Genomic DNA, 25602 nt, shown 5'->3' with positions numbered 1-25602 from the left:
GTTTTAAACTATGGTACACACAAAGCAGGAAAAACGGGTATGTCAATATCTTCAGTCTGAGCAAACAAAATCCACTGAAAAGGCAGAAAAAAAACTTTACAACAACTTTTTATGTTGACCCAGATATTTACTTAGTGATATTCATTGACCTTTGTGTACCTAAATCTAATCTAAACCTACCATTGTTTAGATTCTCCTTTTACACTGAAAACAGCTCTGATTGATGAATGATTTTGTCACTTATTATATTACGGCTATATTAATAGAATAAAAGAAGTATGATATGCACAATATAAGATCAGACAGTTTTAATAAGACAAAGAAACATTTCAAAAGAAAAAACAATTTATTACATTCTTAAAACCACATATAAGGTATCCCATTGGACAACAATATATATTGAGCTGTGTGACGCAGTTACTCTTGGACTAGTAATATACCTCTTGTACATTTTGTCATACAGGGAAAGAGAAGGGAAACAAACTATTATTTTTTGTTTGTACTTTTCCTAATCTTTCTTCAATTAAAAAAAATAGATCACTGACTTTACAAGACAAAAGTGGAGACATGTAAAGAAAAAGGTGGATAAAAGACTGACAATTAAATGAAAATCACAGCAAAAGAAACATTAAACCCCAATAATGAAATCCATTTTGAAATCTAACTGATTTGTTTCTTTATTTTTTAATTCCTATGTTTCTTAAATTTAATGTTACAATATTAGGACAAACGGGAAGGGCTTTGACACTTTGTGAGTAACATTCACAAAAATAGAAGTTACGTCCACAGTGATTATGGTTATGGGTCTCATCTCAGGTGCAAAGGTGTGAGGAGTACAAGGCTAAGAGACGACACTGGAAATAAAGGGACAAGAGATCACAGCTAGCTCCCTGAGCGGCAAACAGCAGATCCTCAGATTCTGCTCAAGAATTTCACAGCACCCCAAGTAAGACATTTTCATTATCTCAATGCTATTGTAACTTTCAGAAAGTGTTATTTACGCACTTTAAAAAGTAAACAGTTATGGAAACTTGTGTGACATACGTGGAATAAAAACTAAAATAATGAAAACAGATTGAGTGGAAAATATTAAGTCTTACTGGCATTGAGGCCCAACTCAGGGGGGCAGCTGATAGCTCTGTCTGGCTTTAGACAAGTGTCCAGTGAGAAAGACGGAAGTATAAGTGCTTGGTATTCGAACAAGTGTTGGGTTTAGGACTTCAGGAGGGGGGACAGCAAATGTACCAAATAATACAGTTGCTCCAACCAGCAGGGTGGGTTTATGATACATATTATGGACCATCATCATCTGGCCTTTAACCAACAAAAACATTATGAGTGAAACACAGTTATACTACACCTACTCCTCAGACTGCTGGTTAGAAACAGGGGGGAGACCCTGTGTGTCCCCTTTTTATTTTACAGTTCATAAAGTCATCTTTTGCCTTGCTTTTTCTTTTCTTTAGTGTCCTGTTTGTCCTCTAGTCTCTTTAGGCAGGGGACAGCAGAAACTGCACGGACTGAAAGGTCTCAGTTTTAAATGCAAGACATTGGCAAAGTTTTTTTTCTTTTGCCTTTGTTTGGATACACTGCCTCCCCTGCTGTGTTGTATCTGCAACAAGTGTCCACCCCATGGCACGAGGACTGTGCCTAACCCAGCTGGGTTTGCCGTCACGGCAAGAGGGGGTTTGTTGCCACGGAAACCTGAGAGTACTGTCAAGAGAGGAGAAATAGTCCCGAAAAACGACTTCAGTCCAAAAATCAGCTATCCTCACACATCCACCTTTGTTTGTCCTCTTTGTCTTACAATTCACTTTTCATCCTTTCTTTCTGAACTGAACACACCTTCTAACTCTCTCCATATACTTATATAGTCATCTATTTACATTCTTATTTAAAATATTTGTTTATAAATGTGTATATAAATTAAAGATAATTTCATCTTGTCCTGTCTCTAAGTGGCATTTACAAGGAAAGGGTGTGTGGGACTGAGGTTTCTCATTGCATTACAAGAGCCTACAAAAAGGCAGCACCGAACACCGTCTAAATGTGTGTGAAACTGGTTCTCAGCTGATGAGGGAGGTCAGCCTAAGCCACGAGTCATGTCATATCCGTGTGTTTGTTACTATATCTGAGAAAATGACTCATGATCTTGGTCCCTAAGTGATGGTCAGTACAAGCATATTGTCTGTATGAATACAAAGCTGTACCATACTGAGATGTATTAACATAGAGAGATATATTGACCGAGAGCTGTATTGAGACCTGTTGATCACAATTTCATTCTAATACTATGTGTAAAACTCTGTCTCAGAGTGGCAGAGTTGTACATTCACTGTAGGTGGTTTCTGGCGTGTGCACTGGTGCTTATTCATGAGGTACATTCATAACAGGTTGGATGATCCACGGTGGATCTGATCTTAAATAAGTGTTAGAGCTTGGAGCTGTTACATTTGAAGTGGGCTGCTGTGTTAGTATGATATTGCCCATCTGCTTGTTGTTAATGCCACAATGTGCAGAGGACCATGAGTGTGTGCGATCTGTAGTGTAAGGTGCTTTGCTTGCTGGGAAAGTGGAGGACTACTTTGGGATCATAGGAGACGGAGTATTAAAAGTTCCTGGATTGTCTCTTAACTGCTGGTTCTTGAGCTCCAACATCTCTATTCTTCTTTGTCTCTCCTCTTGCTTCCCTACTTCTTAATACACTCTCTCCATCTCTCTTGTGTCATTTATCTGCCTTTCTAGCTGTTGGTGGAATCCGGCAGGGACATCTCGCTGCCAAACACTTCCCGATACAATGGTGGGAAACTGTAGGCGGTCTCTGGGTGGACCAAACGGAAAAACTCCAGTTTATCAATGTGGAGGTTACAGATGGACTTCATTATGGGCAGTTTGGCTACCATCTGTGGGGACAGAAGAGATACAAAGGTAGATTCCTATACTTGTTTACACACTTGGGTGTGTTAAAGAAGAGTTGTGCCAGTTTATCCTCACCTTGTCCAGTTTCTCATCTGAGGCACCACTCTTATGTAGACTGTGCTGCAGAGCCAGGTAGACTTTCTCCTGGAGTTTCTGAACCTTCTGGCCTTCTGTCAGCCAGGGTCGTTCTACAGGAAAGAAAAGAACAACCCTTTAATATGCTTCAAGTGTGTGCATGTGTACACGTTTCTGTGCAACTCTGAGCTGCTTCAATGTTGAAAAAATCATTTTACTCCATGTTGTCTGGCAGCATGCGTTGCATAAGCTCTTGAGTGATGCATCATGCTGATAGGACTCAAGGGAGAAAATGACCAATTTTATGCTTAAAATTCAATCTGATGCATATTGTAATATGCACTCCCTTGTGAACATGTTCCTGTTTATGGAAATGTAAGTGAGTGATAAAGAGAAATAGAAGAATAATAAGCACCGGGGGACAGCAGAACGGCAGCACTAAACAAAGCCATCTCTTCGTCAGATAGCTGTAGACGGCAGAGTCCTTTTCCAAGGTCAAACACCGCACTGACCAGATCATCACAACCTGGGCAAACACAGAAATTGTTAAATAAACTCATATGACAGCATGAAGGCCCCAGTAACCCATGCAGCAGATACTGATTACAGTTGACCATTTGTAAAGAAATCAATATCTATCTATAGTGGCTCACTGGGAAAATTCCACAATGAAATTAAACCCCTTTTTCTTGATGCCATTAATATCCATCTAACCTCCCAGAAATGAAAGATCCTCTGCTTCGTAAAATCTATTAAAATCAACGCAGAGAAAAATACTGCTGTGCTCACTTACATCCATTATTTAAAATGAGAAAACTGGTCCAACATTTCCTTCAAACAGTTTTAACACTGTTACAATTCAGACTTTTTTTTTTCCACTTTCTCCATTCATGTGTCTTGCCACACAGTTGAAGTTACTGAAGAGGCAAGACAGTGCTTTTGAAATTGAAAAGCAACATTTAGCAAGGGACTTTTAATTATAAATGGGGACAAAGATGTATATAATAACTATTTTCTCTAAGTCAGTTCTTGATTGAACAAACTGTTGTTAACAGGATTTTTCAGAAGAATTATCACAGTTATTTGGTTTAAAATTAATTGAAGGATCGATAATGGATTGAGAACAGTGGGAACCACCAATGGTAATTATTGTGGAGTGAGAGTGAAACTTGGATAAGCTTCAGCTAAAAAGAAACCACATCGCCATCTGAGCCTCACCAAGTGCTTTGAAGAACGGAGCTGAAGCAAACTTTCCATTGAAGAAAATGGTGCTGTTGTTCACGTTGAAAGCTCGGCACATGCGAATCAGCAGGACCTCCAGGCAGCCTGAAATGGTAGCCACAGATAGCAGGAAAGACATGGAGAGGTGGAGAGAGAAGACAAAAGAGGAGGGAGAGAAAACATCGAAGATACTCCAACATGCACAAAACACGCATGTAACGCAATGTAGATAATTTTGACCCAAATTGGTGCCCCGTAATTTTTTTTAAATGTTCAAAAATATGAACAGGGTAAACAAATTGTCCAATAAAAGCATTTTATGTCACAGATATGTGTTGTATAAGAGCAAAAAGTTATGAATTTGGTTTCCAGAATTGTGCAGTCCTCCCAAATGTATGAACAAGGTGCATGTAAATAAAGGATGACAAAATGATGTAAAAAAAAAAAAAGGAATGCAGAAGGTTGAAGACAAAAGCACAGGAAGGAACAAAAATGAGCAAGTTTCAGACTCTCTGGCAGAATGAACTTAGCTGGTGAAGTATTTGAGATTTTGAGACATCTGAGACATTAGACTGTGCACTGACCTGCTTTCAGCAATATAATCTGATCATTCTGGCACAGGTCCATGAAGCCAGCAATGCGTTTGGCAAACTCTACCACGTACTGGATGGCATTGGTGATATGATGTGCACACTGCTGCCACATCCACTCAGCTGACTGAAAGAGGGACACACAAACAAGTCAATTTTAAAATTCCATTTAATTGATTGAAATAAGATTAAATTCATTTTTTTAAAGCATCTGTCTATTCACAGTCAGTTGATCATTCTGTATTCATAGCTGATTTTGCATTGTAGTTAGATTAATTAATTTACATTGGCAATGCTAAGAAATGCGACAGCAGAAAGGCTTTTATCTGTACCTTGTTCTGAAAAGCACGTGTTTCCTCCGGTGTGTATTGTACCCAGGTGAATCTCTTCATGTCTTCAGCGCTGTACTGGCACGTATCCAAGTGAGACTTGACAATACTCTGAGTGATCCGCTCTGTGAAACAAAGTAAGCAAATACACACACACACACATCAGCGCTCCTGTTCACATTATTTGTATTGATGGCAGGTTGTTGCCTCTCAGAGACAGAGAGACTGAATGGTGGAGTTTGACTGCTGTGTTGTTTACAAGTCCACAGATCTTAACACTGTGACCTTGAATTACAAAGTAGATACTTCGCAATACCCTTCTGTCCCCAACAAGACTAACTGCTACTGCCTCATCTGTTCATAAGGTTTCTGCAGAATTTAACATCTTGTCTGCTCCCACCATTTGTTATACCCAGTGGATAGCATATTTAGTTATAGCTCCTTCTAAAAAGGCCAAAACTCTTTTCAAAGCCTGCTTCTAGTTTGTTGTTGCCAGCAACCATAAAGTTGTAAGTTGTAAAATACAAATGCTTTTTTCCCTCAAGGTCCCTAGACAGACTATCTCCATAAATCCCCTTTCTACTCTATCTCTGAAAATACCATTCCACCCTCATTCTTTATCTGCTCCTGTTTTTGTATGAGATGGCACTAGTAAATGATGTCTGTCTGCCTCTTATTGCCTCTTTCCTCTTTGTTTGTTATCCTGATTAAAGCACTTTCTTATCTTCTTTTCTGTTGTTTTATCTCCAAATCATAATTTTCTCAATCTGTCTATATGGTATGTCCTTCTGCTTCTTGGGTTAACTATGTAACCTATTGTTATAAAACAATACTTAAACAATACTCAAAATAAAGGGATTTCAATTAGACAATTAAGGCAGGACATGTAACAGGAAATGAAATATTACAGCAATATGGAAATATACAATATATGCTAATAATCACACGCAGGTGTGATTCAGACACTTCATTCAATTCTGTTTCAGTAAAGCATGGATTAAATAAATAATTTCTTCAACTATTATCCAGTACTCACCAAGGTCTGTTATTGAGCAGTCATCCGGCAGATGGTCCAGCAGTGCATGTGTGTGTCCCAGCAGTGGATGTGTGTGAGAGTGTGTGTGCAGGAGTTGTATCCCGTTGCTGTCTGCCCCGTCCAGTATAGTTTGCTGCGGGGAATTCTGATTGGACAAGGATGAGGAAGAAGAAGAGGACGATGAATTGGAGGTGTTTCCGGTGCTGGCTCCCCCACCTCCTCCGAGCAGCTCCAGGCTGCAGTACTCGCTTGCCTCCTCGGGGGTCAACGGGAGATCAAATAGGTCAGGCAGTGCTGCGATATCATCGAGGTCGCTGAGGGTGGAGCTAGAACCTCCGCTACTGTAGGACCGGCTCAGACCCTCTTCATTATCCTCCCCGCTACCTCCACACACTCCATCCTCCCTCGGTAAGGACAGAGCTGTAGAGCCCCCTCCTCCAGAGCTCCCACACTCCTGGGACTTCTGGTGCTTCTGAACTTCAGCATAGAGGCTATCACGCTGCTTCTTTGACATACGACCGAACTTCACAGCTGGAGAGAGAAAATATGATTCATTAATATTATGAACAGACTCATCGTGCAAATAATTATTTAATGCCCAGCTGGGATACATATTGAGATAGCAAATAATGAAATATTCTGTTTTTATCATTTGTGCAGAGATATTGCAATTTCTGTTGTCCTGTTGTTGCAAAAATTTCTTCTCGATAGCTGCTGCATTCCCTTAATCTAATCTCCTGGCTCACACAGATGCCTTATGTCACACTATCCACAAGCACTGTATGTTCCAGACCCTATATGCAGTCTACATGAAGACACTTGATCACCTCTTCACTCAGCTGTGTTTGTTTTCTCTCTGCAGACGACATAGGAGGGGAACAAGTGGTAACGCCTGTTGCGACAGCTGATGTGAAACATCACCGCCAGGGTCTTAAATACTTCTGGTATCATTTTTAAATTAAGGGGAACCAATCACAAGGCTGCTCTGGAGAGTTACATGCCTACTAAACATCATGAAGTGAAAATGTCACTTTACAAAAGTATACCCCTGAATATTACAGTAAAGGGAAGTGTGTAGAGACAGTACAGAGTGTCCTTCGTGTGTTTACCATCTCTGCTCATGCCCAATGCCAGACACTTCTGTAGGCGACAGTGCTGGCAGCGGTTGCGGTTTGTACGGTCAATTAGGCAGTTCCTCTGGCGGGAACAAGAGTACATAGCATTGTTCTGCTGGCTGCGACGAAAGAAACCCTATAGGCAAACAAAAGCGCACGTACAAACACTGTGAATGGCCACATAGTTGAAATAAAACGGCTTGATTGAGGTGAAGATTGGTAGCATGATTAACTCCATGTTTCTTTCTCACCTTGCAGCCCTCGCAGGTGATGACTCCATAGTGAATTCCTGAGGACTTGTCTCCACAGATCTTACAGGGGATGACCTCGATCTGGGCTACAGGACCAAAAACAACAGTGATGGCAAAGGTCACAAAGTGGCTGCCTACGGTCTCTCACATAAACAAACAGCAGCTTAGTAAGTCTTAATATGGTGCTGCAGTGATTTGGCTTGTGTCATAGCATTGAGTAATACAGTGAAACAATGTCAAAAATAATAAATTACTAAACGTCATTAACATTATATATGATTATTCATTCAGACGTAAAACACACGTTCACAGAACACAGAAATATTTGGCATACATTCAGAGTTGGCTTCGCTGCACTGGAAGTCTGAAGGATTTGAATTACTGAGTTTATTCAAGATTTTGTTCAGCCTTGCTCAATACAGCAATGTGATAATTATGAGGATTTGAGAAAGGGATTTTAAATGTTACCCAGTAATTTTCGTGTGTTATTATTTTATCTGAAGCGCTTTGGACATTAATGCAATAGCTATTATGTCCAAAAACTATTATCTAGACCTGAAAACTGCCTAATTACACTATGTTTAATTTTGTTTCTTTGATTTTAAGATCGAGATTAAACAAATTTTCTTTTTGCTTAAAGGGTTAAAAGATTGTCTTCCTTGTCTTTCACTGCCCTGAAATACAATCACATTTTTTATAGTTAAATCGTGGCAGCTTTTCAATCTCTGTAACAAACCAACCAAATTTTAGTCATGGGTTTTTGGCTTTCTCTCTTTCTAGTCATGTTATCTCCAGTTATAACCCTTGGTCAAAATTAGGCTCTTTGTATCTGCTCTACTCCTTGGAAAGGTTGCTCCTGCTTTTATCACATCCCAGTCAGACGGCTGTATCTTTGTGTACTCACGGTTCAATGAGAAGGCCATCTCCTGTCTCCTGCTGATACAAGATGCAGCTGCAAGGCCTCTCAAAAATTAAATTTCAATCAGTTGTTATGTTACACCTCACCAGGCCTGTCACCTTTGTGAGTCCTGGGGTTTCAGATTGAAATTGGACATTTTACTGATAATGCTACAGACCTGGGACACAAAGTTATATTTTATGTGCAGTCTGTGATCCTGAGGTTAGTTCTGGCTTAAACTTGCCACATTACCAAGGGCAATCTTTGACAAATCCTTTACTGGAAATTCAAAGCTGGAAAAAAGCCATCTTTTGATATAACCCATTTCTGCTCTTTGATAAATTGTATGTTTATTTTGTTACTTCTTTTTCAATTATGCTGCTCTATAACTTTTGCTTTGTTGTTTGGTAGAAGACATAATTAATCGAAAGCAAAATGTGGATAACTTTACTGCTCTTATTAGATAATCATAGTATGGATTATGAAAGCATGATCAGGATCCTGTAATTTGCATCACACTGGTAGAGAATGTAAAAAGGTAGCATCAATTAAGTCGCATATATTTTGTTCTTATTTTTGTATTGATGACAATAACCTTGCAGACAAAATCTCACGCAGCAAGTACACACTGTACAAGAGAAGATAACTTGCCGTGAACTGTTTTTCTGCACCCTGTATATGGCCCCCATGAAGCAACACAGTACACAAACACACAAAATCACATGACATTTGCACATATGACACACACACACACACACACACAAAGACCTTCTTTCTTGATCAACAAAAAAGAAAAACAACTATATCATAAGATAGATACCTTATGACATAGTTGTTCAGCTTTGGCGTCTTTGCAATCATTGGACCTGGTGACAAAATCATTATTTGTGCTTTGATTTATGGAAAACCACTTAGTGATTGAGGAAAGATTGTTGCACTCCCAGGCACTGGAAAACACAACTTTCCAACCTTTTTTCCCCCCTCTAATGAAACAGTCAGCTGTCTCTCTTAAAACTGTTACTAAAATACTCCAACTGATCAGGGCAGCTGCAGGCATGCAATGGAAAAATATCCCCCTCCCTCTCAGGTTCCCCTCCACCCCTCCCTCGTCTCTCGATTATATAACTCCTGTCTGTGAGCATTCCTCACAACACTCATTCAGCGGGCTCACTCTAGCAACACCGAGACCCCGCCCTCCTCCGGCTCCGCCTTTCCCATTGGCTGAGCGGCGCCCCATCCTGCTCGGTATTGGCTGAGTCATCTGTCAGTCTGCTGCTGCAGCCTGTCAGCCCATGTGGACATTCTGTCCTACTGACACACTTTCCCACTGCAGGGGGAGACGGTGGGAGGGGGAGAAGGAAGCAGGCGCGCTCCCAGCCCTCCACAGACCATCGTTAAGGTGGAACTGAGCAGTACTCAGACTTCGCCATCAAATATTTCCCTTGGAGCTCAGAATATTCATTATAAAATTGGTTTTGTTACATAACTGTAAAATTAACCAAGTGGGGGTCGGGAGACTGGTTCAGTAACCATGCAACAGAGATCTTTACTGATATCTCATGGACCTCTTTCTGCAAAGAGGGATTTCTTTCTAACAATCAAACCCTGCTTGGTTACTAGTGAGGACACACTTTTTATTTGACTGTAACACCACCTACTGTATCTGGCTACTTGAACTTGAATGTCACCTATTTATCCCCTGCCCCTCTCCCTCATCTTAGATATTGAGCTACTGCTTCACCCCGTTCTATTTTTTGCCCTGTGCTGAGAGCCAGAATTACACAGATGCCCGGTCACCCGCCCCTGTTACCACAACTGCTCATAGACCTGATTCTTTCTCAGCCTTCTTTGCTGATCTCCCCAGATATTCAGACACAACCCAGAGACACTAAACCCTGATTAATCTCACTAATGTTTCTTCTTCTAATGCGATTTGCTCATGCAAAATCTGGTGGATGAAAAATTACTGTGCACTTAAATCAATTACCTACAGACACAGAATAAATAAATTGGTATCTTGGATGCACACACACACACATAAACAAAACTGGAACTGCAACATACAACTACTTCTTGCTGCATACTCTCACCTTCAATTGTCTAATGTTGGTTGATTCGTTCAATATTTGCTCTAAAAAAAGTTATGAAGAAATATTCAAACTTTAACCCAACTATAAGCAACCAAGAATTCAACTGATAATATACAACTATAAACCATAATAATATACTGTAAGACAATACAAACAATTACTACATTTTCTGTATTTTTGTTCAAAAAGATTATCAGGAAGTTGCCAATTCATATTTTATGTAAGCACAACAATGAAGTGGCTAATTGACAAATACATCACTGGCCTGAGGTAAATAACAATGGAAATACCTGACTGGTGGCATTGAGAGCCATACTAATGTCAAACTAACATTTACTTTTAACCTTGAATATCATTGTTGACCTGTGCTAGAACATCAGTCTGAGGCATCTGACCTTAAGCACCACGGAGAGAGCAGTCATTCCAAGTCCATCAATCCAAACTCTGCTCTTTACTAACATATTGTGTCAAGACTAGCTGCATTGCTTCATATCTGTCACCTACTTACACAGAAACGTACAGAATGTTAGCAAAAGATGAAGCACCTGAGAAGAGATCATGCTTATGGCAAACAAAGATGTTGTATTAGCAGTAAAGCAATTTATGTGGCACACCCAAGGCTTTCCACAAAATGTAGTTGGAGCACTTTTAACCGCTCAGTTGCAAACTCGTTGGCCTCGTTGAGGTTATCAGCCAGCTAAATGTGCAACTCTGTTATCTCTGCAAAACCTTAATTCAGCAGGGGTGTGACGGGGAAAAATCACTGATTTTGTGATGCTAAGTCAGTCCTCTGTATCTAATGTGGAGCAAACAACCAATAATTCTCTAAGTAGGGCCTCCTGCCCAACAGTCAGTGTGTCAGTGTGTCAGCACTGTGACAATGAGAGAACGATGAAGTTTGACCCTCCACATGGGCACAGCCGGATATGTACAGATACTGAACACTCACGTGCCACTTCTCTCTTTTAGAAATTAGTTTGTTATACTTTTTTTTCCACACGTCACAATAATGTGCAGAATTCTACAAACTCTTCCCTATCTAAAGATTGACAAAGCTCAGTAGTGTTTTCATTTCATTATTGGCTCCTATAATTGACTGAGCATGTGAAGACACCCCCCAGTGGGCAGTGGGGGTCCCCATGGCTGAGTTCTAGGCATGTTAGCAGTGCTGAGGCACTTGTTGTGTCATGCCTTATAGTTTGGTGTAGGCTTACAGTGCAACACAGAGCTATATCACAGCAACTTTTCCACATTCTTCCAATGTTCACTTTATTTCATTCATTCTTATTGAGCTATAAAATCTTAAGATAAGTCAAAATCCTTATTTATTTTTACACTTAATTGTTGAATCCAGAAAGGCAAGTCTCACTGATTACAACACTCCCTCAAACACATAGCTCTCAAAAATAATTTACTCTCCCCTATTTTCAACAGCACTGGTGCTGAGACTCATCAAATGCTAAATAAATATGTACAATCTTGCTGCTGTCCAGAGGCTGCATGAGAATCCAAATCAATAGGCTCTATTTTAGAAGATGCAAATACCAGCGCAGGCCAAGCTGAGGCCCATGGGGGGGGGGGGGGGGGGTGACGGAGCTAAGAATTTCATAGGCCTTCTCTGGTGGTTGTCAACTGTACGACATGAGCCTTATGATTTGGCAGTATGTTAACATGCACTAAATAAGGTGAACTCATCTAGCCAATTAATCCGAGGAAGTGTCAGCATTGGAAACTTCAAAACAGGCGTCTAAAAGCCTGTCAACATGCCAAAACAACTGGAATGACTCAACTATTTGCACTAAAATGACTGAAATTGCAAATATGCATGAGCATGTCCAAATCGGTATAAAAGTGCTGACATGCTCTTCTGTTCTGGAAACCATAGGCTGAGTGACTAACCTACATTTTCAGTGCTATGGGCTAAGAAAGGGCCGAGGTCTGTTTACATTTGGATATCCTGCCAAAAAGGGAACCTCCCTCCACCAGAGGCCCCCTCTGCTTTGTCCTCAACCCCTCCCTCCTCTTTTTTGCTGCAAAAAAAGAAATAATCTCATTCCTCCACTACAAAAATAGAAAAAGCTTCTTGTGCCTAATCTTCTGTTTTGTATATTAAAACACTGAAATGTTGACCTTTGTCTAGACTGCCCCCCCCCACACACACACACCCAAAAAACAAGAAATGCAGCAGGAGCACACAGTTGCAGGATCATTTTCCTAAATTATAATAATTATGATATGCATATTATACATACTCATGAAACCTCTATGCAGATCATTAAAATAAACATTTCACAACCTGCCTACATTAGTCTACATTCGAGGCCTGCCTATAATTTGAGTTTTTAATGATCCATCTTTTGGCTTTCAGAGTCTGCAGCCTGCAGCCTGCAAGCCTCGCCATGAACAATCTGCTGCCCCAAGTTCAAGCTCAGGCTGTCAGGGAGCGACACGACGGAGGACGGCCGTCACCGAGCTCCAGCAGCCGCACATGGCGCTTGGCTGAGCCCCCCCCCCGCCACCAATGCTGTATAATGTTGGGTGACATAACTAGGTCAGTGGAACAGCCAGGTCCGTCTCCCTCTGTACACTCACACAATCGGCCATGCTGCTACTGCCATCACATCACAACACCAGCACCGCTTTGGTCCAGTTTGTAAAAACACAAAGCAAAAACGACAACAGCAACAACAACAGCAGAAGTTGTCATTCTTCTCCGGGACTTTAATTTTCAAGATCTAAAACTTAATTATATAAAATAGATACCAGGAAAAAAAAAGTTTCCCCTTAAATTGAACTGCGAAAAACTTGAAGCATTTATGTTTGTAAATTATACCATTAAAAAGCCAGTGGGATAACATCTCGATTACATAATTCTAGTTTTTGCTAACAACAACCTTCCTTCATGCCCCTCCCTCTCCTTATTGCATAACTCTGCCATGGATCCTCTGGCAAAATGTGCGGAAAGGCTCCCAGGTGCGACACGATCCGGATTTGTCCAGAAACGGACACGATTTGTCCCTTAAGATAAAATACAAAGTACATTCAGGCGTGTGCACAGTTCGGACCTGGCTCTGTTTTCTGCCATAAACAAACTGGGAGGTGTCTTGCACATACACAACAACAAAAAGAAAGTGCCCTCGTTGATTGTCAGTAAGGGTGTGTGTGTGTGTGTGTCGATGCAGCGTGCAGCCCGGGGCTGTGTGCGGCTATAATCCAGTCATGAGGGATTAATGCGCACTGGGAGGAAAACGGGCGCACTCCGCTCCCTGTGCGCACACATGTGGTCCGTGCTGCCCGTTAAATAAAAGACACAAAACCCAAACACAACAATGGGTGTTTCTCAACTCAAACCGCAGGTGATATCAAAGCAACTTACCCCTCATTTTGTTATATTCTTGTAACCGGCAGGCCGACGAAGCTGGACTACATGTGGGGACTGGAGGTGACAGGATGGAGGAAGACAGAGGCAGCAGCCAGAGGACACTGGCTCTGTCACTGCTAACTTCGTCCCGGCTCCCTGCTCTCTCTCTCTCTCTCCTAAAGCACGACCCCCCCCCACCCCCCCCAAAAAAGGAAAACAAACAAAATAAAACAAACTAGTCTGAACTCTTCTCCTTTTTATCGCTCGGTCAAGTCCGAGCAGAATGAAGAAGGGGTGAAGGAAGCCGCTTCGGTTGGCATCGTAGCCGGATCGGCGGATCGGCGGGTACGTTTGGCTGAACTTTCTGACAGAATAGTCCCGGCACGGTGGAGCGGCGGTGTTTCGGCAGCCCCCCCCCTCCTCCTCGTCCTCTCTCAGCTCTGATTCTCCGCCTGCCTTCCTCTCAGTCTACCCTGCTAACCTACTTTCTCCGAGCGTGGACTCTCACATGATCTCACTGCCGTCAGCGCCTCTCACAGCGCCGGCGGGAGCGCGCCTGCGGGGGCGCGCTTAAGGTGGTTGGGTAAAAAAAAAAGGGATGAAGTGAGAGTCTGCTCACGTCTTCCTAAATTATAACACCAGTGATCAGCGATGAGGAATGCTCATTAGTGGACTTCCAGGAGGTGACAGGAAGCCAATCACATCCACAATGACTTCTTCTTTCAGAACAAACAGGCATGAATATGTGCAGCACTTCCCTGACTGAACAACAGTTACTGTAAACCTCTCACAGAGCTCACTGACAGGTTCTTTGTTTACCTGAAAGCTAACACCTTATTCAACTTGTGTGTGTGTGTGTGTGTGTGTGCAGTTTTTTTTGTGTGTGTGTGTTTGATTTAGATGACTCAAGTCGCCATCTGACCTGATGCAGCCTCCAGAAATGTAGCATTAAGGCTAACCCTATAAGAGAAATCTTCCCAAACTACTCATGGCTCAAGATCCATTAATCACTTTAATCAATAATGAAACTAATGGTTAGTTGTAGTCCCAGAGAAGGATGAAATAGGACAAAATTTCTTCAGTCAGCCTGTTTGTATTGCTCCCAAAGAGGAACACCTGTTTTATTAAAAAAAAAAAAAGCAAGAAGAGAAAGAAACGCACGTTTCACTTTATTGGGAGTAAATGGATCTACAGTTGCTGCAGTGACCTTGTGGACCTATAAAAGATTTATTACAGCTTGTGTATTAAAATGAGCTTTGTTCCTTAGCATGCATGTCTACACTGAAGAAAATAGGCTCCATTCCCAGTGATTGCTCACCATCTTTCAGCCAATTCGCTGTGGAGTCGCTCTAGATTTTACACCCAGTGACCTCACAAGGTTTTACTCACAGCTGTCTGCTTCCCGTTTCTGTCTTAAACATGCAGGAACATATCACGGGGTTGTCGTTGCAACTCTGCAGCTCATTTATGTAACTTATATGAATCTTTCTGCTCTTCAGTTATACTGTTATTGCACTCAATCATTTTCCCCCAACAGATGGCTATTTTTCTTTTTTTGCCTTTATGAATAATTTCTTTCCTTGGATATGTTGTGCTTAAAAAAAAAAAAAAGAAAGAAATGCAAGCATGCAACTCATCTCTCCATACTCTCCTGGTTTAATCAATGAATGAAAAACATGAAACAGTGTGTGACCGTCGCTGCTGCTGGGGAGGTGGGTGGGTGCTGGGCGGTGGGGGTGCTGTAGCGGGTGGCCTTATGATGCAATGTTCTGGCAGCAATGTTATGAAACAGCATGAAGGCAGAGATTACTCAAACTAGGTTAGTGGAGCAGCCGAGCTCAGAGCACATACAGTCATAGATTTCTTTTTCTGTTTCTCTCTCACTCACACATTCACCCACACAGAAACACAAAGGCTCACATTCCTTTGTTTTTTTTTTCCTCTCCGAGGTTTTTTCCTCCGCTTCTTCCTTGTTTTTCATACGTAATCACTTTTCCTCTTTTATTTGTGCAGTCTGCTTTATTTCCACCAAAAATAAAGCACATCCTAAAAGTTAGAATTTTTTTTATTCATACATGCATTTTTAAATTCTTTCTAGCACATTTTTCTCTTCTCTGCATCTTATGTTTGCTCCCCCCCCCCCCACCGCCCCCTCGTCCCTTCTCTCCCTGTACACATCTCCTCTAAAGCCCCTCTGTTCTGTGTCTCCCTTGACGACGGCAGTGACACTTTGACCTCAGCTCTTACGTAACTGCAGTGCAACTCGGTTAGACAGGGGAGGAAAGAGAAAGAGAGGGAGAAAGAAGAGGCGGGGGTGGGAGGAGGAGGAGGTCTTACCATGGTTTCCTATGGCAGACATTTTGTTGCCTGATGTTCTCGTAAAAGGTGGAAGGGAAGAAGGAGAGGTCAGCTGGAGTATTTTTGGAAGGCCAGTAGCAGCAGAACAGGATGAGGGAGCAGATGGGCGTTGCAGACAAATGATATATAAATGGACAGATATTTACATCATGGGGTGTGTGACAACAAGCAGGGAGCACACAGAGAGGTGAAATAGCCCCTGTCCACTTTGCCTAGGGTGCAGTATAGAAAAAAAGGTGACAATAGCTTTACAGGCATTTAAAGTGACAGGTCTATAATTCAGTGATGGATGGGATCATTTAATACACTGCAGAAATAACTCTTTATCTGAAAGGGAGCCTTGAAATCTAAAAATATCGGGCACAAACCATAGATTGAGACATATTCAACACCATCTCAGTTTTTAGTAAAGTGCAAAACCTCTTGGATTCCCCGACTCAGCCATGAATCTGTGCCTCTCAATGACTTTGAAGGTTGGAGAAACAGGCATTTTATTGTTGTACAGAATGTCATGTTGTCAGGAAAAGCATAAAGTTTCTCCTGACTCAGATCAAAGATGGTGTTGCCTTGTGACTCCTCAGGGATGAATTTAAAGGCTTTGCTCACATCAAAGAGTCTTTGTAGGGATGAAGGACCAACTGTAACTGATTGGCCGCACATGGTTTCAGTGGGGCCCCATGGCCAATCTCAGCAACATCAACCTCTTACATTCCAGTCCAGCTTCTTACAGAGTATACAGTACAACATCTGCATGCTGTGATGTGAACAACAAGTGAACAGGGGAAATTTAAAGTACATCGATCATTTTTAACACCTCATGTCATTTCATTTCCTAAATTGTACATTATTTGCACTTTGAAGAGGAAGACACACAAACACAAACATACACATGCACATGCATGTACACATGTACTGGACTGAGCCAGTCAGTTTGCTGAGATTATTTCAGGCTCCTGCCATCCGCAGAGCTGTAATCTCTCACTCCTTCTTCCCTCATTCAGTTAATCTCCCTGTTTTCTCCTCTCTGGAGGCACCATTAATCCTTCTAGCTCCTTGCCTGCAGCCATGGCTCAGTAATCTGGAGCTGTGAGCTTCACTGCGTCACTAGGTCAGTGTGTCAGATAGAGTACATACCCTGTTGCCTCCTGTTATGATCTACTCGTCCTCCTCCACTCAACTGCACTTTACGTTCATGTGCTATGTCTGTATTCTCTATATTTCACTCCTCGTCCTTTTTATCTTTATTATTCCTTTTGCCCCTCTCAAGCACGTCTGTTTCTTCTTTGCTCTCAGTTTCTCCTTATCACTCCAGTTTTTACTTCCCTCTATAGCTGCTAAGTCTGCAGAATACATTTTATATGAGTGCAATCACAGGTCAGTAGGTACAGATTTATCTCCGTGACCAGATGCACGCTTTCTTCTTACGTACCTTCCAGAAAAAGCTCAACAATATATTCCTTTGTCAGGTTTACAAAATTACTCTGCTCAACTCAAGTGATTGTGAAGCTCTTGTGCAATTTATCACCCAACATCTGTACAATCAACAGGTGTTTTGCATCTTCCACTGAAGGCATAAAATTTTGAGCAAAACCTGAATGTCGTATGTACAGGAGGAATCGAAAAAGTGATCACTGGCCATTCTCGACTTATCGCATTTCAAGAGTCATATTTATTGCATGAGCTGAACACTGCAGAGTTATTCATTTCGAATTTAATTCAACATTAAAGGCCTGGGTTTTCTGAATAATTGATGCAGTAGATACAAGTTTGTTTACATAACACCTTTCAGTCACAAGACAGTTAAAGGTGCCACAGAGGTCTGAAAATATATTATAAAAAGAACATTAGAAAGTAGCATTTAAAAAGAATGAAAAGAAATATGATAGAATATACGTATTTGAATAAGCCATACCAACCTTGCGTAAAACCAGGTGGGAAAATTACGACACTGCTTTAATAGAAGCACTGTATATGTTGATTGTTTTACCAGAGAAATTTCTCAGTTTCCTTTTTTGTGAGAGCCTGAAGTGAGTTGAGCACACTGATGTGATGTGGTACAAAGTCACACACCAATCAGGACTTTTGAATTGACAGATAATGAGGGTTGTTGTGTTGTTCAATCACATATGAAAATGTAACTTTTTTAGTGTAACTTACTAGCAGCTTATGTCAGCCTATGAGTCCGTATCTATTACTTGAACCCATAGTTTTCTGGAATCTCAATGAACAAAGCCAAACTAACTCCACAGACTGGCTGAGAAAAACTCTCTCTCTCTCTCTCTCTCTATGTATATATATATAATATCAGCATATTAGTACCTGACAATGCAGCACAGTAACTGATGAGTCGTCATGTTTACACAGTGGAACCACAGCATTTTATTATTAACGCACCTGAACATTTAGTTCAAGGTCTTTCTTTACATAGTGCTGAACAGCGGAAGACTTATTTTTCCCCATTTCCCTTGTACAAATAATTACACAAATCACATCTGCAGCATGCTAAACACAAACCCACTTCTCTTAATATCTGCCACATATGCTGTAATGCTGTAGGTGTAACCTTCTTACATATCAATGAATTCAGACTGTAGGTCTCATGTATGCAAAGAGACTTACTGACATATACATTTCTACATTATGTCCAGACTTGTCTTGACAAACACATTCAGCAGTGAGTTTTTCTCTGTATCACTCATGATCTCCCCCTCAGTTTCCCCCACCCTTCCAAGTCTCCTCCATTGTTCTCAACAAAGTAAGTTCAGGGTCCACACCCACAAACGTTTGAATAGAGGGAGGACTCGTTGTTGACACATTTTTATGGCTGAACCATTAATTTCTCACCTTTTATGACTTAAAGGATGAGCCTGTTCATAACCACTAACGACAGCACTGGGCCTTACGTTTTCCTCTGCTGGGACGAGCTGTGAAGCATTTGTCGGCGTCAACGTTAACACAGATATCTGATGCTAATACAAATGCACGGCATGCAAAGATGTGGTAAGAGTAAGATGAGGTTGCCACGGTAACAGGGCCGTGTTTATCTCCAGTGTGAATCAGCATGCTTTGCCATGTGAATCTGACCCAGTTACACCCAGGGGTGCGTGAATGCACACACATACACAGAAGGATACATGTAGCATATACACCTACAGTTACACATGGGCGCTGAGAGTGCTGTTTAGTTTCTATTAACAGTAAATAAAGCCAGCCAACACAGCGAGGCGTAAAGAGTTATTCCAGTATCATGCACATTTTCCTCAACCGTGATTATTCTCACTTCTGCCTCACATGTCTTGCTTCCTCCATCTTTGGCCCGATGACCTACATTTGCTGTGTGCCATCTGCGGGGTGCTGCTGGACACCCGTACCGTCCTTACCGCACTCTTCTTTTATCCTCCCATATAACCTCAAATCCTCCAGTCTCTTTCATTTCAGTGCAACACCAGGACAATTATTTTTGTTCAATCCTCTGACCGCTTCAAATGATGTAACATTTTCTCAAAATGATCCACTCATGATACAGACATATCAGCTAAGGAAGATTCAGGTAACATTTGTCCTTTGTTGTGCATTGGCCTCTGTTGAGCACATACAAAACACAGTGCACATCACTTTTTGTTGAGGTAAACATTTGAGGATCAAGCATGCGGAAGATCATTTAAAAATTAGTTTATCTGTAACCACAAAGATGACTCATTGCAGCACAGCCCATAGAAACAGAGACATCCAGTGCTGAGATCATGCTATAGCATGTTGGGCTTATGTAATATTTGGACTATGCTCTTTAGCGTGCATATTTCCTGATTTTCTGGCCATATTGTCAAAAGGCTTCACAGACACATGATAAGTCACAAGTTAAGTATTTGATGGGGTTTGGAAACTGCAGATGAATGCATCGATTCTTCTTTATCCTTGTGTCATGCACATGGACACACATGCACACAGACATATCAGCTCACTGGAGGAGTTTCTTTAAAGGTGAGTTGCCAAAACAAATACGCAGTAACAGTGACACACTTTCGGACGGCTGCATTTGACTGCCCCTCCAAATGTGGATGCCCAGTCACAAACAATCCCTGCAAACATTATGCAATGCATTATGTAATCCACCGTCACACCAAGGAAGCTGGACCAAATCACTGGAGTTCTGGCTGATAAGCAGATCCATATGGTGCCATTGATTCAGCTAATTGGACTGGCATTTGCAATCATGGAAGTCTGTCTTTGTACAGCGACTGATGCATGTTTGCTTTATGCTGATGTGGAGGATGTGTCTCTGCCATTAATGGAGTGGTGGAGTGCACTGTGTTTTTCAGATTCAGGAGGTAATAAAGGAGAAAACAGGGGGTCGGTGCAAAAAGTCTGCATTGCGTCACAGCAGGGAGCTGTGAGGAAGAAGGGAGAGAAAGCAGACAGGAGGGGCAGGCAGGGGCACAGCAAGGGGAGAGAGGGGTGTGTCTTCACTGACCTAGTTAGAGCAATGGAAACCCCCCCCCCCCCCATGTACCCACTGCCTCCTCTCACGACTGACGTGTAAAGGGCACTTTCAAACAGTACCAGACAGGCAGGAACGAATGCAGGGAGGCTGGAAACAGAGATAGCCAAGCAGTTGGGGGGTGGGGGGGGGGCAGACAAGCAGACATGAGTCAAGAGAAATGAGATCGACTGAGACCAGCAGACAAATATATCCACAATGATATACCAGATCTGGGCAGATCTGGGAAATATCTCTGTGAAAACAGGATAAGCCGAAAGGGATTTAAAACATATTAATGATAACAACAGGCTGCATCCGACATACTGAGCCCCTTCATATCCTGTGCAATATTAGATCTATGTCTTTATTTTCAGAGGTTAATATATTTGAAGCACCAAGCAGCTCTCAATAAAATCAGAACATCTAAAAAAAAAAAAATAAAATTCAATAACGGCAAAAATATAAGCACTTTTTTGCTAACAAACAGGGTCTAATCCAATATTTCTGCCACCTTCTTGTTGTCAAAATCAGATTTTTGTAGGTCAGTGCAATGTTTGATATGTAAACATATGTTAGGTTGAAGTCATTTACAAACCGCTGCATTCCCAGAACCAAGCAGTAACACCTGCACGGACCTGCCATGCAGTCTTTGCCCTAACTGGGTGATTGTTTCCCCCTCTGGCTTCAAACAGGCCACATTACAGATCAGAGGCCATGGACTAACAGAGGCAGCCTACTCCTTTGTCTTGAAAGGGAATGCCATCACGTTCCTGAAACCGCATCGACTAAAAAAACATTTAACAACATTAAACATACAACAAGTTAAAGGGCAACTTCATACTGGAAACCTCTCTGCTCTGTCATCTGTTTTTGTGTTGTGTATTCTCAACTGTTCCATTTGGCCCTCCCGAAACGTTTTCCAGCTCAGGATTTCACATTTCCATCCTCCCTCTCTCTTCCTTTTTTTTTTTTTTTTCATTGAAGGCCACCAGTTGTTCACTCTTTCCGTTAATCCTCTTCTGAGACTGGGTCTGAAATTTTTCTCATTTTCCCACTTTGCTCATCTCAATGACCTCTTGACTGTGTGTTTCTTGAGGACAGTGGACTTTTGTTCAACAGCTCACACAGTTCAAAACTGGATTTGGTTGTACAGAGCTCGCTTTTGAGTGTCTTTTGACAACAGCTTTAACATAATGATAGAATGACAGGTTGAGCTCTAAACCTGAGACGTGAATCATTGTCCTTCCACACCAAGACCTCCCTCCTGTTAATCTCAAACAAAGCTGTTCTTCTGTCTTAAACATGGAAGGCCAGTGACACAGAGACAACCATTGTGCACAATGTTGCCAAGAGCTAGAAATATTCAACTACTATTTATTTATTTTTTTTTTTTTTTTTTTTGCCAACATGATCCCATTACCCCGAGTTGAAGACCTGCGTGCATCAACTAGCACTCTTTTACAAATTTTTGTAAGCACAATTGAAAACCAGTGTGGTATGAAAAGCTATGATGCATCTATGCAAACTTGTCAAATGCTGCTAATTAGGTCCAGCATTTCATAATCATTTTTTTGTGTTTGATTTAAATGGTAATGGCTTCTGCTACTAAGTCACTCAATTTGCGAATCACAAAAAGTTGTCAAATGAATTCAATGCAAATGCAATGTTGCACAGACACTGGCATCATGCTCATTCACTGAGCGGGATTTGTGCCACACAGCACCCAGAAGCTTAGTCACCCCAACGAATTCACTCCCTCTGTCACAACAAAGGAACAAACAAGTGAATCAGACTCCAGAATATAGACAAACACATAGTTGCTGTGAGCAAAGACAAAGGAAAATGTTACCACAAAACGAGTGAATCAATGGAAAACACAAATCTTAAACAGTGTTTCAGTAAGTCACTGTGTGGCTTATTCCTAATGAAGTTCCCATTAAGGGAAGTGTCATTGTGCATTTGTGTGTGCAATAGAAGCCATGGTGGTCTGTGTCCAACAACCTCGCTCCTCCCAAAAGTCCCATCTGTCAACATGGAAAGAAACACATTTTGATGAGGACATCAAGTCTGGAATGCTTTATGATCTGTTTCTATTATCTGCATCTAATTGAAACCAGGATCTTATTTACAAAGGCCCCATGGACCTGTGACTCTCACTTGCTGACAAGCTAATAAAAAATTAGACCCTTTTTTTTTTTGCTCATCTGTTGATGTTTGACAATGGAAAATATTCATTCATTCATTCATTTTCTACCGCTTATCCGTTTCATGGGGGGTGCTGCAGCCAATCCCAGCTGACTGGGTGAGGGCAAGGTCACCCTGGACAGGTCTCCAGTCCATCACAGGGTCGTCCATCACACAGAGACAGACAGAGACCAACAACCCGCCACACTCACACTGAGACCTATGGAGAATTTAGAGTCACCGATTATCCCAAACATGATATCTTTGCACGGTGGGAGTCTAGTATTGCCAGTGAAATTAATACTCTGGCGACAACTTTCAATTCAAAAGTGAAAAAATGCCAACAGTGGCTGAAAATTGCATTTGAGCTGCCAGATCGTACAAACCTCACCACTATAGTATATTAAGCAACTGAAACTGAAAACAACAGGAGAGAGGAAATGAGACAGACAGCTATGCAATTGACAGCTTCTGGTACAGCTGCTTTTTGAAACCTTTTATCCACCACAGCGGAGCTCACTTGGTAAGTCTTAATTTTTATGGCATAATTTTCACCAGCCTTCATTTTCTGCTTTCCACTGATTTTGAATGTATACACATGGCTTCAGTAAACGACTGGAACTGAGGCTGTTGCATTTTTGCTTCTTTTTTGTGTCTTGTGGCCATGTGGCTGCCGAACACTCCACTTAGGGAACATAAAGACGTAAAAATTAAAATCATTTCAAAATAATTTCCAGTTAATCCACACAACAGTAAAAGAGAGTAAATTGAATAATCAAGCTCTCAGAGAAATCATTTGACTGAAAGGAATGTATGAGTTCTTGTACAATGAGGAAACATGATGAGATTTCCTTACATTTATCTAATCTTCAATTGACACACACTTGCAGATAATTTGAAGTTATGTGGCTATTATGTTATGAGGATTCATCATTTAAGAACAAACTATAGCAGCGAGAATATTTTAGTACCCACTTCCCTTTTTTATCTTTTCCACCATGGACTTTTGTCTTGCTGAGATGTGGTGTGTAGTTTTGGGGGATGGGCTTGAGCTGTCTACAGTCAATTTACATTGTCATGAAAATATCGCTGCTTGTACTGAGACAGTGAAGTGCATGTAGGAATGCATTCACAAGCCTGTGGGCTCCTGTTTACACAAGCAAAGAATTATCTCAGTGCACAAATGAGCATTCAGGCATTGGGTAACAATGAATTATATGTTTATATGTTTTTGCTCTGCTTTTTGGAGTTACTTTGACTTAAACTTTCACCGAAAAAAGGAGTTACTGTTTATTCAAAATTCTTACAGGTAAATATGTGTGGCAACATCACCAATTCCAGTTGTAAGGTGGACATCCTTCAGGGTGCGGCCTACAGTGCTCTGTTTATCCCAGGATCCATTTTCAACACTGCAGCTTTGTGTGCCTTCATTGCAAAGCGAGATTCCTGGACAGACACCCACATCTACATGGTCAACCTCGCCATTGCTGATTCGGCCCTCATCCTATTCCTCCCCTTTAGGATTTATGATGCCTTCTTCTGCCTGCCGAAGACGACTTGGTGCACTCACCTCATGAATGTGCATTTCATCAACATGTATGCCAGCATCATGACCCTGACTGCCATCAGCGTCCACCGCTATCTGGTTGTGAAGTTCCCTTTTCAGACCAGGAGCTGGAGAAAGAAGAAGGAGACAGCTGTTGTCGTATGTTTGGTTATTTGGGGCCTTCTTCTGTCAATAGGGGCTATATTCCAAAAGGAGAACGACCCTAAAAAACTGTGGACATGCTATGAAAGATGTAAAGATAACCCACTAGGACCAGCGGCTATTACGATGCTAATTGTCCCAGGCTTTCTTATTCCTCTGCTGATCATTGTGTTTTGTTCCACTCAGATCAAATGTATTCTGTCGAAGGCGGAAAGTAATTCAGAGGAAATGAAACGCATACTCTCTATAGTCATGGCAAACATGATTGTGTTCATCGTCTGCTACACACCAATCCATGTTGCCTTTCTTGTCAACCTTCAAAAGCCACCTCAAGACTGGCAGCTCAACTATCCACCAGCACATGTATATTTACAAGTGTCTGAATGGATTGCTGCCACAAACTGCTGCCTTGATTCCTTCAGCTATTTTTTCTTACTGAAAAGCTTTTATTCACAAATCAATGGGAGCACCAAAGCTCTCTCAACTCCCTAAAATCAGCATTTTTCTTGGCGTGCATGTTGGGACATATTTTTCATTCATTCATTTCCTACCAATCATCTGTTTCCGGGTCCCGGGGGTGCTGGAGCCAATCCCAGCTGACTGGGTGAGGGCGGGGTACACCCTGAACAGGTCACCAGTCCATCACAGGGGCAACACACAGAGACAGACAGAGACCAACAACGGACAATTTAGAGTCACCAGTTAACCCAAACATGATGTCTTTGGACGGAGGGAGGAAACCCACGCAGGCACGGAGCGAACATGCAAACAAAGGCCCCAAGCCCGGGAGCTGAACCCACAACCTTCTTACTGTGGGGGAGCAGCGCATATCAGGTTTTGACATTTTCTATTTTTTATTACATAAAAATAATAACATAAAACAATGCTGGAGTGCCTTCTTTAAATCTTCACTTTAAGCACGGAATGGGCAACACGGTGGCGTAGTGTTTAGTGCCGTCACCCCACAACAAAAAAGTGACAGGTTCG

At 41.6% G+C, this 25602-nt stretch overlaps 2 protein-coding genes across 3 annotated transcripts; one reads left to right on the top strand and one right to left on the bottom strand.

Moving 5' to 3' along the window:
* Positions 1-293: 293 nt before the first annotated feature.
* On the bottom strand, positions 294-14097 carry LOC115057313 (nuclear receptor ROR-beta-like). Of its 2 annotated transcripts, XM_029524351.1 has the most exons (11): positions 13901-14097; positions 7537-7622; positions 7280-7421; positions 6424-6701; positions 6171-6315; positions 5138-5259; positions 4800-4932; positions 4213-4320; positions 3410-3520; positions 2995-3107; positions 294-2903 (listed from the first exon to the last, which is right to left on the bottom strand). In XM_029524351.1, exons 1-11 carry the CDS (start codon positions 13905-13907, stop codon positions 2742-2744), a joined length of 1407 nt encoding a protein of 468 aa, XP_029380211.1. In that variant the 5' UTR covers positions 13908-14097; the 3' UTR covers positions 294-2741. The 2 variants fall into 2 exon arrangements, with proteins under 2 accessions (XP_029380211.1, XP_029380210.1); XM_029524350.1 differs by having other exon boundaries at positions 6171-6701.
* Positions 14098-23355: 9258 nt separating this feature from the next.
* On the top strand, positions 23356-25225 carry LOC115057883 (G-protein coupled receptor 35). The gene is made up of 2 exons (XM_029525121.1): positions 23356-23430; positions 24217-25225. Exon 2 carries the CDS (start codon positions 24223-24225, stop codon positions 25105-25107), a length of 885 nt encoding a protein of 294 aa, XP_029380981.1. The 5' UTR covers positions 23356-23430; positions 24217-24222; the 3' UTR covers positions 25108-25225.
* The last annotated feature ends 377 nt before the right edge of the window (positions 25226-25602 follow it).

Source organism: Echeneis naucrates, chromosome 17, assembly GCF_900963305.1.
Source record: "Echeneis naucrates chromosome 17, fEcheNa1.1, whole genome shotgun sequence".
NCBI classification, from domain to species: Eukaryota; Metazoa; Chordata; class Actinopteri; order Carangiformes; family Echeneidae; genus Echeneis; species Echeneis naucrates.
Note: the sequence above shows the minus strand (reverse complement) of the source record. Positions and strands in the feature narration are given on the sequence as shown.